The sequence below is a fragment of the Oxyura jamaicensis genome, chromosome 2 (assembly GCF_011077185.1).
Source record: "Oxyura jamaicensis isolate SHBP4307 breed ruddy duck chromosome 2, BPBGC_Ojam_1.0, whole genome shotgun sequence".
In the NCBI taxonomy this organism is placed as follows: domain Eukaryota; kingdom Metazoa; phylum Chordata; class Aves; order Anseriformes; family Anatidae; genus Oxyura; species Oxyura jamaicensis.
This window is the reverse complement of record NC_048894.1, coordinates 131,509,000-131,526,066: the sequence shown is the minus strand read 5'-3', so window position 1 is coordinate 131,526,066 and position 17,067 is coordinate 131,509,000. Positions and strand designations below refer to the sequence as shown.

At 37.0% G+C, this 17,067-nt stretch overlaps 1 protein-coding gene across 1 annotated transcript in view; it reads left to right on the top strand.

The window, feature by feature from the left end:
• The window catches only part of CNGB3 (cyclic nucleotide gated channel subunit beta 3), a 66,589-nt gene extending 50,012 nt beyond the window's left edge, over positions 1-16,577 (top strand). The window contains exons 11-18 of the mRNA XM_035317221.1: positions 1,749-1,890; positions 3,725-3,884; positions 4,308-4,405; positions 5,459-5,542; positions 7,736-7,854; positions 12,280-12,426; positions 14,452-14,632; positions 15,787-16,577. Coding sequence (XP_035173112.1) covers positions 1,749-1,890; positions 3,725-3,884; positions 4,308-4,405; positions 5,459-5,542; positions 7,736-7,854; positions 12,280-12,426; positions 14,452-14,632; positions 15,787-16,065 — 1,210 coding nt within the window. The 3' untranslated portion in view covers positions 16,066-16,577. The remainder of the gene's footprint in view (positions 1-1,748; positions 1,891-3,724; positions 3,885-4,307; positions 4,406-5,458; positions 5,543-7,735; positions 7,855-12,279; positions 12,427-14,451; positions 14,633-15,786) is intronic.
• The last annotated feature ends 490 nt before the right edge of the window (positions 16,578-17,067 follow it).

Genomic DNA, 17,067 nt, shown 5'->3' with positions numbered 1-17,067 from the left:
ACCAGCTACTAGGAGGAAAAATAACTGTCCTAACTGAAACCAGGACAAAAGGAAAAAAAAAAAAAGACTTAAAGTGCGGGCCACCAAACTAAAATGTACTCCTGAAGTTTGCAGGCCAATCGGGTTGGCCCCAAACTCAGTGCAGACATGAGAAAATGCATGCTAGACTGTCTATTTCAAAGAAACATCTCGAGAAGCATTTCTTCTGGTTTTGTTGCTGGGGGTTTTGTCGCTTTTTAAATTTTATTTTATTTCAAACTCAAAAAAATACAAGCAATGAATCTTCATTGTTTTAGAAGCTATGGTCATTGTTGATAGGAAATCTCACTGTACAATTAAGGAAAATGTACTTCTAATTATTAGAAAAGCTGAAATCTGGTTGTATAGAGACTTATAAAGTCAAATTCTAATGATTAGGGAGCCTTTAGAAATATTCCTAGATTTGTTAGCTCAGAAAAGACAGAAACAATAGCACATTCATGGCAATGATTAGAACTAATTAATTGCAGCTGCAGTTAATGGGGTATGCTGCATTACTAATGGTTTTAGAATGATTTTTTAAAAAGAATATTAGAGATGCCAAGGCAATTTATATACATAAGTATAGAATTAGTACAGCTATCCTCACAAAATCAAAAAGAATTAATTCTGTACAGGTCCTTTGTTGCTTTTATAAACTCATTTTATCAACTAATAGAAATTCAGTGATCAAATGGAATGGACTCTGTCATGCACAGGGATGTACAAAAAGGACTGTACAAACAGAACAAAAAGCCTTTGGCCAAAGAGCTCATGCTTAAATATGGGAAGGGAGAGACAGCAAATGGATACAGGGAAGGAGACAATATAAGCCATTGTGGTGGTTTTACCGTGCTAGGCAGCTGAACATCACAACCGCTCTCCCACTCCCCCTCCTCAGATGAGGAGGGGAAGAAGTAAAGGAAAGAACAACTCATGGGTTGAGATAAGGATAATTTAATTAAAGAGAAAAAATATTATTAAGGAAATATTATTAATTAAACAATTCAACTAAAGGGAAAAAAAGGGAAAGGGGAAGAGGGAGGGGGGAAAGGGAATAACAAAACAAAACAAGTAAAGGCTCTGTGGAAGTGCAGAGGAAAGAAATTACTCTCTACTTCCCACAAATGAGCAATGCTTGACCACGTCCTTGAAGCAGGGCCTCAACACACGTAGCTGGTGTTTGGGAGGAGGACAGACATTTTTGCAACGAGACCCTCCCCCCCCCCCCCTTCTTCCTTTTTCCACCTTTTATTGCTGAGTGTGACATCATATGGTATGGAATATCCCTTTGGTTGGTTTAGGTCAGCTGCCCAGGTGATGTTTCTTTCTCACTTTTTGGCCCACCCCCTAGGAGAGTTAGAGAAAGTCCTGATGCTGTGCCAGAACTTCTCAGCAGCAGACACAACACTGGTGTGATACCACTGCTGTTCTCGCTACAAGTGCAGAGCACAGCACTGTGTGGGCTGCTGCAGGGAAAGTTAACATCCCAGCCAGACCTGTTGAAGTACAGTCTTCATGACTGATTATTGCTCACTGCTATATTTACCCTCCAGATCATGAGAGATCTGAGAAAAGCCTGCAGGGTATTCACAAGGTAGCCACTGATGGACAGCTCTTCTCAGGCATGAGGAAAAGTAGTGAAGAAAGTGTTTGTTAAGGTGATAAAAAGGGTAGTCAATGACATAAGTATCTCCAGTCAGTAACAAAAAATCTGTCTGTATTCACAGGTACCTGAGGTGTTACTACTGGGCAGTTCGTACGTTAATCACCATTGGTGGCCTTCCAGAACCACAAACCCTGTTTGAGATAGTTTTTCAACTGCTGAACTTTTTCTTGGGTGTCTTTGTCTTCTCCAGCTTAATTGGTCAGGTATATCAATAAATCAATAACTAGATATGTTCAATGTGCTGTAATGTAACAATATATTCAATTTTGTTCTGTTTAGTTCCAGGAAAAAGTTTACCTTCAACATGGATGTCCCTCTTTTTCACTGTCATCCATGCTTACCCTTCTGACTGCTGCATGCATTTAATCAATTCCTGGCTTTGTATTCCTTTCACACACAAGCTGATTTAAAGCCAAGTCCCTGCATGACACAGATGATTCTTAAAACTATGTACAATTCCTTTTTTCTTCTTCACAGCCAAGGAGGCAATTCCTTAACATTCATACTCTACTGTTAAATCTGATATGAAAGTTATAACTTCAGGTATAATTATATTAACGTACAAATTATCAAATAAATCATACTTGATACTACTGACAATAGAAATCTCAAAATTTCTGTCAAACTAGAATTGAGATATCTTCCATAAGTTACAAAATATTTGTTAATTTGAAAATTGACTATTTTCTATTTCTCTTGGTTTTCATATGGCAAGAGGAAAAAAAAAAAAAAAAAAAAAAAAAAGCCTACAGCAAAGCAAATCAGTTATACTTCCAAACAAATGGAACCCAGCATGAACTATTTCCAGCTTGTAGCTTGTTAGCTATCAACTTTGGGCTTTAGATCCACAGCTTTTAAAATACCTTGCCTACAGAAAAATACCATGATTCTTATGTCAGACTGTGTCTTGTGTTGGATTCCTTTAGAAATGATTCCAGAGCTTTTGATTTGTACATGTCTGTTACTGGGAGAATTAATATGAAAACATAAATATATTGGTGTTTGTTTGTTTATTTGTTCAGAACGTGAAAAAAAATCTCAGCCAAAGTTTAAAAAATATATATACCTCTTGCAATTTAGAAGTGTGAAAAACCCAATTATCATAGAACTCTCTTTCCTATAAAATTTCAGATTCATCCACAAACAAGTATTATCAAAAATAAAACCAAAAATTACCAAAAACTAATTCATATAAAAGTTCTGTTCCCCAAATAGGTTTGACAGATTAATTTTTGTAACCAGTGCAGTCAATTGTGGAACCAAAACTTAACTGATACATAAGCAGCTTTCTGTTATAATTCCTGTTCACAAAAATATTTTAAACTTTCTGAGTTTTTCCAAATTTAGAACAGTTGTCTAAAAAATGTTATTCCTCCAATCAATTGCCTTTCTGTAATAAGAAGCAGAATTTACCTCAGTAGCATACTAATTCTTGGCCACTGCAGTATGAAGCTGTTCTACTAAAAACAATTTACATTTGTATCATTTAACAAATGATAACAAATTTACATTTGTATCATTTAACAAATGTTAAATGATGTTCCTGCACTAAAGTCTTCAAGGTCAACTTTCAGCCCAAAGTGGATTTTTAGGACTGATCTAGTTTCAATTGAAACAGTGTCAGGATCTTAGTTCTATTGGTGCCAGCTGATGTTGTTACAGAAATTTAGCCTGGTTTGCTTCGTCTCTGACTTGCATGGCACAAGAAATGCACAGTAGCTTTATTATAGATGTATACAAAAGCATTATCTGTATTTTTCATGCAAGTACAGAAATAAAAGACAGAAGAACAAGCTGAAAAACACAAATGATTCCTTTAAAATAAAAAATATAGACTGTTTCTTACATAGTTAGGTTTTATTTTAATGTTTCTGAAAAAGCAGATGAAGGAACTATTCAGAACACAGAGCTGAATGTATAATTAATCAGCAATTTTGTAAACAAGTGTTTTATTCCTTTTTTATATATCATTGACAAGATACTCAAATCACAACTATTTTTGCTGAAATGTGTAGTAATATCAACTGATGTTTGCAGATGAGAGATGTAATTGGAGCAGCTACAGCAGGACAGAACTACTACCGTTCCTGTATGGACAACACTGTCTCCTATATGAACACTTACTCCATTCCAAAAGTGGTTCAAAATCGTGTTCGAACCTGGTATGAATACACATGGGACTCTCAGGGAATGCTGGGTAAGGCTTTCCAATTCCAGTTACACCGAAGCTCAGAAAGAGAGTATTCTGTACAGATATAGCTATAAGGTGAAATGCACATTTCTTCCTTTCTGAATTTCATGGGAGAAAGCAAGAGGAGGGTATTCCATTTCCTTAGAAAAGTAAAATACTCCAAAGCAATACAATACTTTCTACTTCACAATTTCTATTAATTTATGTAAAGTTCTGGTTATATCTTTAGACAAGATATGCAACTTAAAAGACAATTTCTTCTGGTTAGCATATTAGCATCTTCCTCATTTGAACTCATAAATGCTAGAATTACTCCACTAAGTTGTTTTTCTATGCAGCGCTCATTTTTATGGACTTTCATTCTTCCTTTTTAGTTTCCAACTAATCAGTTTGTTGTTTGTTTGTTTTGTTTTGTTTTGTTTGTTACAGATGAATCAGAATTACTGGAGCAGATGCCAACAAAAATGCAATTAGCCATTGCAATTGATGTGAACTTTGCCATTGTCAACAAAGTTGACTTATTCAAAGCAAGTACTTTTACAGGAGAATGCAACAATGTGTGGTATTTGTGAGATAGAAACCTTGTTCTGTGTATCTTGCCACACTTAAGAATGTGTTTGTTAACATTCAAGGCAAAATAAGTCTAAGAAATATCTAAGTCAGTGGAGACAAGTCAAGACAAAGACAAGTACCTGCCTTTTTTTGTGTTAAATCAGAGACTTTATTATTATTAAAAAAAAAAAAAAAGCGAATGAGCTTAACAACCTGTCCTGTTATATTGACATATTAAAGCTGATGTTATGGTCAGACTGTCAGATTTCAAGGTATAACTAATCTATAGAGCCAAATTTAGAAGAATATAATTTTTAGTACAGATCACCTTGCTGTCTTCTGCCTAGCACTGTCTGAGAGATCACGGTTACTATTTATTCTGGGAACATAACTTTGATGTAGTGAATGTTATTTTTAGTAGATTTTTGTTCAAAGAGCTTTCTTATTGTTATCATGATAGGTTTCAAGAGAGGTTATTTAAATGTGGTACTTAAGATTGGATTTTTACACCAAAAATGGGGAGACATTGCATTTTTAGAAGTAGCCTTGAAATACATTAAGCTTAACCATTTTTTTTTTAGGACAGTTACAAGAAATCAGGATATCTCTGTTTAATTACATAGTTGCAATGTTTCTTCAAAATTTGCTGAAGACTTGGAATTCATAGATTCATAAAAATAATTTGACCTGCTTTTTTTCCCCTGGGTCAGTATAAAAATCACCTAAAAGACCTATAAAACACAGAAAATAGCACTGAACTTCCACAGCAATCCAACTTGAATGTACAGAAGTTCATTTAAAAAAAAAAAAAAAAAAAAAAAAAACAAAGAGAACATTATATGTATCTGAAATGACAATTCCTTCAATATTTTCTCTCCCTTTAAAAGTTGTCCCTTACCATGTTTTCATTTTTCATTCCACTTATGAACCCCTGAATCACTCATGTATTAACTTGCTGCCCAGTGTAAGCACTAATAATCACTCGTGTTACTGAATCAATACAGAACAATTCTACTTAATTTTGACAGGGTTGCGATACTCAGATGATATATGACATGCTGCTAAGGTTGAAATCCATAGTGTATTTACCTGGTGACTTTGTCTGCAAAAAGGTGAGCAATTCTGTCTCTTGCAAACAATAAATATAATAGGTATTTTAGAAAAAAGAGATCAAACATAGGTCAAAAGTATTATTTAAATAAAATTAATCATGGGTGAATTAGATAGCATAAAAATAATTAAGGTATTCTATGTAATAACAACAAATTTGCTCTCAAGTTTCTACACAGAACAAGACAATATGGGTTTTATTACTTATATTATCAAACAAAAATATAATAGTATGGGAAAGTATTTAACGTAAATATGGCCTATCTAGGGACACATAATGAAGTTTGAATATTTAAAATGGAGCAAGCTTAATTTTTTATACATATATACATACAAACCTAGCCTACAGATCTCAATCTGTGATGCTCTGCATGTGCTTCATTTCTGTATTCAGAAATACTGAAGAGGAACTACCCAGGAATGTAATTAACCCATATTGCTCCTTACAGCGGGATCTGATCTTGATTTGCCTTCACTCTGAGCTTTGAATCATCTCCAGACTTAAGCTGAATGCTGACACACTGTCCCTTAGCCATGAAGTCTGCCTTCTCTTTGCATTTTAGCTCAAACTTGGTCTTACAGCAGCACAAGTAGATAGCTCATCTTCTGACCAAATAAGCCCAAGTCTATTTTCAAAGGTTTGTTACCATACTCATAGGTTCTGCTGGATGTAATTAAAGCCTTGGGGTGAAGTAGCAGTGCTGTTAGTGTTCTTTCAAGTGACCCACACTTCACAGCACAGACCATCAAAACTCCTTAACTTGCCTTTAGCTGTTCTGTTCCAGTTCTGGTTACAAAGTTCTACTCCCTTAAGGAGCTGAGGAAGGTGGAAGGTGTGGGAGGTGTCCCTCCCTGTGCAGGGGAGTTGAATTAGATGATCTTTAAGGTCGCTTCCAACCCAAACCCAACCCAATGATTCTATGCTATGAACCTCTTTCTGAATGCTTAGTTCCACCAGTTCCACAATGCAGCAAGTTAAACATTTGTGAATGCAGTGAAGGATCAGGTGTGTCCCTTCAAAACCAGTCCCAGAATTACTGTTTGCTAGGCAGGGTGGGAGAGTAATTTGCCTGTACAATGCAAAGCAGAAGAGCATCTTGGACTGTGGCTGGGACTCTACCACAGCAGATAAAAGAAATGACAGTAACAGGTTCAAGGTCTTGATCCTGCAGTCAGATGCAAACAGTACTCAACATGGATGGGTTACCAAAATTGGGTGTATCATTTTATTCCAGCCTGATTCAGAGCACAAAAGGACACTCACTTGTATAGATCTACAATGTGGCCAACAACGATAGTCCTACTAACACTGTAACATTTAGCAAGGAATAAAACCCTGTTAGAATCTGAGAGCTGGGAGTACCTCCTATTTGGGTGTGCATCGGCCTCATCATACTTTACAAAGGATGCTCCAGCATGCAGGTGTGGTAAATCAGATTAAGGGAGAGGAAGTACAAACACTTCATTTAGAGTCCTGGCTTTGTAGCTGCTGCATTTTTGCTTTTAGAATGAAATGGTTGCTTTTCTTCAGTTAGTTCAGCAGTACAAATGGAAAACTATTTATTTTCCCGTCATTGAGATGTTGTGAGGACAGCTATGATCATGTTTGTTAAGCCCTTTCTATTATTCCAGTTTGCCTGCTTTTCATCCTACATACTGATATCATGCCTTTTAATCTTAGCAGATCTTGTGAAGGATAATAAGTGAATTAATAATCTCTTAAACCATCCAGTGATTACATAAAAGTATACAAAATTTTGAGTGATTTTTTATTCTTATTTTCCTTGTAAATTACAGAAGTGAAGATTAGAAGTAATAGAGTGAAAACTGGAACTTTTCAAACCATGAAGCACAGGCTTTTTTGCACTTCTGCTATTAAATGTTCTACTGAATTACATTAGTTTCTACCTGGATAGTTGATGGAAATGACTGATACAATCTTGATTATTGTCTAGTCTTTATTTTTCAAGCTGGCCTGGATAGTCTTAATTCTACTCAAATATTGCCTCACATCACAATTAGATCTGCCAAGTCAGTCCTTGCACTTGTGTTCAGTGCTAGGAAAAGTGGGACAAAAATTTGTTTCCCTATAATAATGGCAAAACAGTGCATGAGAACAGGGAAGTATATTTAAAGGGAAGTTTTTTAGATTATTCTACCTTAAAAATGAAATTATTATCTGTTTCTGTGTCCAGGGTGAGATTGGCAGAGAGATGTACATCATCAAACAAGGTGAAGTTCAAGTCCTTGGAGGCCCTGATGGTACAAAAGTCCTGGTTACACTAAGAGCAGGAGCTGTATTTGGAGAGATCAGGTAGGTCCATCACTATTTTTAACACTTCCTTTAGATCTCGTCAGATAATCAATGGCTGTTTAACTTCTCTCTGGTAAGCATGGAGAGGCTGGAAAGCTGGGTAAGATCAGCCAAGACGACAGTGAGCAAGGAGATATAGGTAAGTGAAGCAAAGTCTAGGTAAATGAAAAATCAGAGACTAATCTGGCAAGATCTGAGATTTCTAAACAACAAATAATGTATAATCAGTGTTTGGGAAATGTACACAGGGATATACAGATGGATTTATCTTTCAGCATTTAAAAGATTTAACACATCTTCCTGTTCCAAGGTCTGCAATAATGCAGGACCAAATGTATTTTATTGTCTGTATAGTGCGACTAAGCATCCTTACACAGAGAGTAAAAATGATCATTAATTTCCAACAAAGGAGATAAAAAATCTGGAATTGCAAACCAGAGTGGCTCTTGAGGTGAGAAAGTAGGGATTAAGTTGCCAAAAATCATCATCCACATTTGAAAACATATTTGTTTAAGAGCATACATAAAAGAAAAAGGCTGACAGATCAGGTTTTGGGGACTAAGTTTCTCCATAAGAGATTTTTTTTTCTCACATGGCTACAAATGTTTTTTATATTCTCCACATAGCTGCTATGCAAAATCCATTAACTCTTATGTGCCTTGTTCACCAATTAACCAACCAAGTGCTAGATTTTAGGCATTGCATCCCCTGCTGAGGTTAGCCTGAAGAAAAGTAATAAAATGCATGTGCTCCTGCATGTGATAAACTGGATTCTTGATTTCTTCCAGCTGCTTTCCTGTTATTATTAATCCTCTTGCTGGTAGCTTCAATCTGTCTTTTGAGAAGTGGTAATCAGCTCTGTGCTAGGTTTACATTTATCTTCTACTGTGTCTCCCTTTGTGGCAGTGGAAACATTCCCATTTATTCAGTGATGGGTGTACAAGACTGGCTGAGACCTGCACATGAAAAACACCTGATATATCCCACAGATACAGGCGTTTCTCACTGAGTGGGAAAGTGAGATTGTATCAGCTCTTCACATGAAGGTTATTTTAAAGGTATTTCTCTGTGTGTCAATACAATACCAAAACAAAGCCTCAAAACAAACTGCTGGAAAGACTGAGAACGCGCTGATTTTCAGGAAGGGCCAGATACTGAAAAGATAAAGGAAAAAAGCTGCAGCAGCCTAGATACTTAACTCTCACAGTTTTCAATTATTTATTAGTTTTGCATTTTGAGCAAGGACTTTTTTTTTTTTAACTGAAAAATGTTAGCAATTGGTTTGAAAACAAGGAAAGGATTTTCAATGTTTTGATCTAATAAAAGTGAGTACTCGTTTCCACATGAAAACTACACAGCTGCCTTTAAAGATGCATTTCCTGATATGTTTTACTTTTCACGTAATTGCCAGCAAAACCCTCAGCAATGCTCTAACCTTACACTTCTGGTCTTGTTTTATTCATTATTGACCTACTGTGTTGGTGGAGACAGCACACCGGTACAGACACAAGTACTTTGCATATAAATGACAGGCAGCGGATAAACTCGAGGAGAAAATATATAGGAACTGGCAGACATCTCCAAAATTGGAAAGCAAAGACATGAAGCACTAAGTATATCACGGGAGATTTATCCTTTTCCTTGTGGCGATGTGTTAGAAGATAATGAGTTTGTATAGCACCCCTCTTTGTAAGTTGTGTCAAGGTCTGCTGAGTACTGTATAGCAGAAGAAAACAGAAGGAAAAAAAAAAAAGTATTTAAGAGATGAGGTATTGCTTCATTTAGCACAACCACACTATGAATTCTGAGGGGAAAACTTGCTTAGCACATGGTATTGAACTTTCACAGCTTTCCTTCTAATGTTTGGATTAAGATTTGTTTAGAGAATTGTGTTAGCTTCATAAGATACTTGATATTTAACCTCACTGTTCAAAATGCATGTAAATCATGCTTATAAAGCCTTCATGGTCAAAGGAGTTGAAGAAAACAAAGAATGGTCATTCATTTCAAAAAAAAAAAAAAAAAAAAAAAAACCTGAATTATACTAGAAGGCCAATCCGATGCAAGACAGTTCAAGCCAGTCCTTTGCCAATTCCATACGCTAAAATTATTACAGAAACAGATTAAGTAATAGGAGCTACCTTCCAATTAACATCTTACCCTCATTACTACTTTCCTGTATAGACAATATCAGCTTGGGGAAGCAAAATAATCTCAGAAACAGAGGCAAACAGATTGCTGACTTAATTGTGCAGACAACTGAGAAAGAGAGAAGTTCAAGAGAGGGAAACTATAACACAACACTTCATTAGCCCAGACAAGTTTACACTTTAAGCCAGATGTCCTCATTCATTCATTTAATGTTGTTTCACTAGAACAATTTCCTATCAGAAAATGGTAATTCTGGAAAAAATAAAGCATTTTTGACAGGAAGAGCTCTAAATGTTTGGTCTCATCTTTAGACTTTCAGTAGTTTTTGTAACTTTAACTTTTATTTTAAAAGTCAAAGCTAAAAAGAATATTTAGCTTTGTGAAAGTTTAAGTTTTCTGCTTTGGCCCAGCATCAGCAGCTGCTGCTTTTCAATGAGCTCTGCCATTTGGTGTTTGACATTCTGCTCAGAAGCCAGATCCAGACCCTTTCCTAACTTACCAGTTCTTTCCACATGCACATATGTGCCAGGCTGAGGAGCCATCACCCTGCAATGGTGATACACACACCGTTCCCTGGATCAATTTGCTCATTTCAATGAATGGCAGCTTGCTATTGAGATCAGCTATAAAAGAGAAGTAGATAAGCTGAGTCATCACTTTGACAACTTCATAACTCTAAATTAAATTTGCTATCATAAGAATTCAGAAGTTATCATCTCATACAAGTATAAAACCATTTCAGGCTAACTGCAGTAAAAAATGCAAGGTAAAAATGAAATTTTCATATTAGTATAGATATTGTAGCATCAAGAGCCATTGTAAGGCAAATGCCAGTTATCTTTAAAGATGTACCCTATCAAATAACTCTTAGCACACTAGCCAAAAAAGGTTCAATCATGAAGCCCATAATGCTGCCTTTAGTCAAAGATGATTCTGTTTGAGCCTTCCCTGTAAAATTCACCTCACATCATCACCATAATGAAAAAGCCGATCCCTTTAGTCCTCGTCTGCCTCGATAAAATGAGGTTGTTGTTAGGAAAGCCTGAAAATGATTTGTTGAGATGCAATTCATCAGAACTCAAAAGCTGTTTGCAATTTTCTTCAGCTGCTTTTCTTATTGTGCAAATACTTTTTTCCTACAAAATAGTACAGAATTGTTTAAAAAGACAATATACTGCATTTTCAGCTTGACTTCATATATTGATTGCTATCTATCTTGGATCACAGAAAAACTGTGAATGTGTATGTAAAAATAGTCTTGTACACACAGTTGCAGAGGTCTTGTGATCATTTATTTGTATAATCTAGTATTTATAAATGCTACATACATACCTTTTATACTTAGAAACTATTAATATATCCCAATTAATATTGAGGATAAAGTATTAGTTATTCCTTGATAGGGTCCCAATTAGCCTTTATTAATAACCTTTAAATTTAGATATTATTAGATATTTTTCATAAATAGTAGCTCACTGGGAAATGTTTAAGGGACAAATTTCTAGGGTGGATGTCCTCATTTGACAAAGCAATTGACAAAGCAATTTTATTACTGAGAGCAAAATGCAGCTTCCCTTGCTTTTCACCACAGCTGAGAAATGAATTCTTTTAATCTGAGAAATGAATTATTTTGTTTGCTTAATGCAAGACAGACAATGTAATTTTAAGGTGGATATCCTTCCTATGTCCAACCCCTGCTTGCTAAGCTGGTCTAACACCTTACTTTCGAAACAAAATTGCCTTCTTTTTCAGGCAGACACATTTGTAACTGTCAGCCTGAAAGACCTTACTAATCCTTTTCATTCAACTTGCCAACATCCAAATGTGTGATGTGATATGTGGGAAAACAAAACAACAGAGACCAACAGAAGTTATTCACTCAGGAAAATTATAATTCTTAGAGTCATTTATTGTAAATAACGCTTTCAGTAATAATGGACTTATGTTCTCCTTATGTTGTTAAATCACTTTCAGCAATAAAAATGAGGAAATACCAAGTTGGCACACAGACTAAAACAAATTTGGTCCTTGCATTAGTGTCTGTTGGGTGTCTACCCAGCAAGACTTTTCACAGTCCTTAGGACCAGCACACTCCTAGCCAGTAGCGACAATTTGCCTTCTTGAAGCAATTGCAGAGGGACTTCACAGAACGTCAGCCAGAACAGTTGGGTACATAAGTGAGCTTTCCAATGACTTTAATGGGGAACCACCAGCAAAGACATTCCTGACTACAGCAAATAATGAAGTAACTGACGGCCTTTATTTTCATTGCAGCCTGTTAGCTGCAGGCGGAGGAAATCGAAGGACTGCCAACGTGGTGGCTCACGGTTTTGCCAACCTTTTCATTCTAGACAAGAAAACACTCAACGAAATCTTGGTACACTATCCTGACTCAGAAAAACTTCTGATGAAGAAAGCAAAGTATGTCCTAATAACAGTTTTTAAATCATATTGTTTAGCTGCAGAATGGACAGTTGTGGCTTCTAGACACATTTGCATTTTTTGGAAGAATAACAGATGTAGACGTGTTTGTACTTAGGGGTCAGATTTGTCTAGTAATACTTAACAGAAGCCATGGTCTTGGCAGGTAATCCAAGAGTTATCGGAACATGGTAAATAAAGTCCTGAATACAGTTGAATTCTCTGTTGTACTTAAGGTAACAAAATAGGAGATAACAGATCAACATCAGGACTCCTTACATAGCCAAGGCAAACAGATTGCAAGACAGATGCCAGTTAAGCCGCAGGTTTCCAAGGGTTCAACTGAAGATCTGCAATTAATTCTAAAGAGAGATGCTTGTACGCACCCACAGAGTCGTATGCCTTTCCAAAATCTCAAAGAGCAGTTAGAAATGGATTTAACGTAAGGCCTGAAAAGATGAAAGATTTGAAAAGGTGTGCATTTTGTGCAAAGGGATTCTGAAATGGGATATAGAACAGAAACTGCTTCTCATCTTGCTTTGGCTGTAGCTTGCTAGGATCACAATTTATCCTAGCTTTAACAGGGCAAAATGTTGTCATATTTTGTCATAAGATTACAGAAGTGAGTACCTTGCTACCTTGTATCAGGTTGAAGTGCATAAAACAGTTTGTCTTTACCAGTAGACTTCAGCACTTGTATTTTTCTTAGCTGTTGCCTTGCATTGGTATCAAAGGTTGGAAGAATGTTCCCAGAGTTGAAATTCCACCAGGAAATGCTAACATAGGCATGACATTTTGCTCATGAAAGTGCTAGAAAATGATCGCATTCAACTGGTTTCAGCAACTCTGGTTATCAAATGACAGCATCTTGAGAATCATTACATCCCAGAGGAATGCAGGACCTAGATGCAGAATGGGCTGATTGCCACCTGAAAAGTGTCAAATCTGCAGGAAATTTCCCCAGACGGTCTGTTGAACTCTTGTCCATGGCACTCCCAGCTCATAGGATGGAGTAGAACAAGAATGAAAGGAAACCTGAATCTGAACCTTTATACTGGACAGTATAAAAAGCCTACTAGCCAAACATGTTGAAGAGTTCAAATTATATCTGAAGTCGAGCAGAACATGTCAGCCAGCTGCTGGAGACAGCCTGTAACAGTAATGAATGCTGAGAAAAGCAAAAGTCTCTCAACAGCTCTGGAATCCAGATTTACTGAAGACCAGGAGCATACAAACTTGGCTTCCAGACTCAGTGATGGACTCCTGAATAGTCTGATGTGTTGCCCATGGCACCAAACAATGCAGATGCACAGATCTTGCCCATCTGTTAACTGTTTTCACATCTAGGGCCTTCAGAGAGGCTGGCTGTCAAAACCAGCACTAGAAGGTAGAAAGGCAGAACAAATCCACTGACTGATGGTCACCAGCAATCACCTTTCTGACTTCCAGCTTTGTTCTAAACAATGGTACAACCATCATTACTTATTTCTGATTCTCTGTCATACGCTACCTTCTCCTGCTTTCTTGCCCACCCTAACCTAACCTATGAGAGATGTGCCATGCTGAAAGGCTGGTTAACTATTACTCATACAAGCATCAATTAAACTCCAGACTGAGAAATAAATGCTCTCGATTTGCATCTAGAAGGTCAGGTAAGAGACTTCCACCTCAGGCAAGCCATCCACCCCCCTCAACTATTTCTCACCTTATTAAGCTCTCATCTCCTTTGTGATACTTTAATTTGAGCCTGCACTAGTTTAGACTACAGCAAATAGGAAAGGAAATCCAAATTAGAACAGAAGCCTGCAGTTTACTAGATGCTACCAAAGCCAGTAAAATCCCTTATCTTCATCAGCTTTGCTCTTGCCACTGGATCTGGGATTAAAAAAAAAAAAAAAAAAAAAAAAAAAAAAGGCTGGAAAAGGTGTCAGGTTTTCATCCATGAATGTGGCATTTTAGTTTTTAGTTTTGCAGGAACTTTTCTAGGTTTCACTGCCTTGTGTTCTCATTCTTTCCTGTCTCCAGGGTGCTGCTGAAGGAGAAGGGGAAACCTCCTCCTGGACCACCAGTGCAACAACCACGGGGCTTGGCTGGTCTGTTTGGGCAGAAACAGGAAACTCCAAAATTGTTTAAAGCAATGCTTGGAGGTAAAGGAAAAGCAGGTCTTGCCAAGCTGCTGCAGCTGAAGAGAGAACGAGACATTCAGGTAACACCACAGAAAATAGATTATTTTAAGTGCTGAAGAGAGAAATGGGAGATATTTTGGGAGCGCTTAGGCAAACAGAATAAATAAAAATACAGTTTTACTGCAATCAACAGCAGAAACTCCCAGTAGCTGGTACTTAATCTCTGTAAACACGGATTCTAAAATTTGGCTCAAATCTTCTTGGACCTGGATTCTATGCAGAACAGAGAAAAACAAAAGCAAAGGAAAAGCAAGAAAACAAAGATCCTTTAGGAAAGTAAGGATAAAATAGACCTTACAAAGACAGTAAAACCATCTGATCTTCTAATCTTATGTAAAGAACAGTAAACATAGGAATATCCTAACACAGCTCCAGCTGACTCAAGCACACAGTGAACTTCCCAATTCAAAGTCAGAACTTTGCTTATAACAAATACTGAGGACGAAATTTCAAGTTAAGACCACACAGCTAAATCTGATTAAGTATGTAGTGTAGTACACTTATGAGAAAACTTGTTTCAGTTGAAAAGAAATTCCCCCATTATACTCTGTTCTGAGAAACGTTCCCATTAGTAAGAACCTGCTCAGTTCTAAATTCTTGCCCAGAGGTGGCAGAATCCTTTTCTGGCTTTAATGGTTGAACTGGGTATGTTTATACTTCCCTTCTTTTAAGTGAAATAAAGAACTTGCTTAAATGAATTACAACAACATTGTAATTCATTGATTGAAGCGGAAACTTCTTTAAATTTAATGTGTATTTATGAACTTTAGAGCAAATAGGCTTGGACAAGGGATTGGGGCACTGGGGAAAATGTTGAGGTTTGTGTAACACTTTTTCTTTCTATACTAGTATAAGTACATAAAGGAAGGTAAAATTTGAGGAAAGGTTGTATGCCCCAAAATGTGCCTGTTTCGTCCTGCTGTATTCGTGAGAAGCAGATACTATCAGTACCCACAAGCTTTTCCTGAGTTTTATTGTTGACATCCTGATTTTGAAATAGCATTTTTCACAAAATTTTCAGCTGCTGACTGCAGGCTTACATACATTGCATGCCATTAATTACAGCACTGACATTACAGCATGACATTAATTACATGCCTTACCACTGCATACACAGAATTACTACCCATTTTTTTTCTGCAGCCCTAGAAAACATTTAACTTCTTGATTCTAGGAAAATGAAGCTGAAACAGAGAAACCTGAACAAGAGGAGAAGAAACCCAAACCAGAGGAGAAGAAACCTGAACAAGAGAAGAAACCCCCTGAGCCTGCAGCCTCATCTGCACCCCCTTCACAAAAGGAAGAGATGAATGCAGATGCTAAGCCTAAACCACCTGCAGTTATGCACAGAGGAACCACTAATGAGTCTCTGATCATTAGTATGTCTCCATCACCTACAGCAGGGGAAGGAGAGATCCTTAAAGTTGAAGCTAAAGAGAAGAAAAGGAAATAGATGGTGCTTTGGGCTGTGTTCTGCTGAACTCAGAGGGCTGGTGTGACTTGGCTTTTGGGTACAGAATATAAAAGTAGAGGCTACTCAAAAAAGAACCTATCCCAGCTCCTTTTTCCTTCCCTCCTCTCCTGAGGCAACTGGGTAGATTTGTATACCTACCTCTGTACCTTGAGCCTGAAGAAAGAACTCCTGGTATAATAGGAATTAGAGATCCGATTGGATTTCAGGACAGCTTGTTTCTTGGTTGATCCATGCTCTCCATTCTCTCTTACTCCGTGTTGTTCCTGCTTCTCCTTTTCCCTCTCCTGTTTATTCTTTCTTTCTTATTGTTTTTCACGGTTGTCAGTTTGCTCTTAGTTGTCATGTCTGTTCTTTTCTATTTTCTTTTCTGGTTTCCCATAGTTGTCCTTTTTCTTGTTACTGCACTACTGCTGCTGAGGTTACTTATGTTTTTGTCAATCTTTCTCTCTCCTCCCCTTATACTTCTAATCAGTGACATGCTTTTGTGATCAGTATGGCTGAGTACAGAAAGCTGTGATGCTGTGTTCAGGTGTCATTCAAAAATGTTTTAAGAAAAACAAAAGCAAAATAAAAAATATTCACAAAACACGGAACGGGGAAGCAGATCACATAAATACTGCCAACTTGCAAAAGCAAAAGCATTTGTTTCAGTTGCCTGTATTGATTCTGGTGAATAAAAATAGAGAAGATATTCTCCCACAACACCCTGAGGAGTGACCTTTAACTTTTGGTTGCTGATTTACACATTTCATCTTCTCAAGGGATTGGACATGAATCTCTCTCTTTAAAAAGCAAGCAGTTGCTACAGGCTAACTTTAGAAGAACTTCCTACTTAGCGGCTACTTTAGAAACAAAGGCATTTTACAAAAAGCAGGATTTACGCTTTCTGGCTCTGGCTTTTTTTCTCCAACCAACAGGTTGACTGCTCCAGTTGTTCACTTCCATCATAGCCCTCAGCTGATGGTACCAAGCATGCTTTAC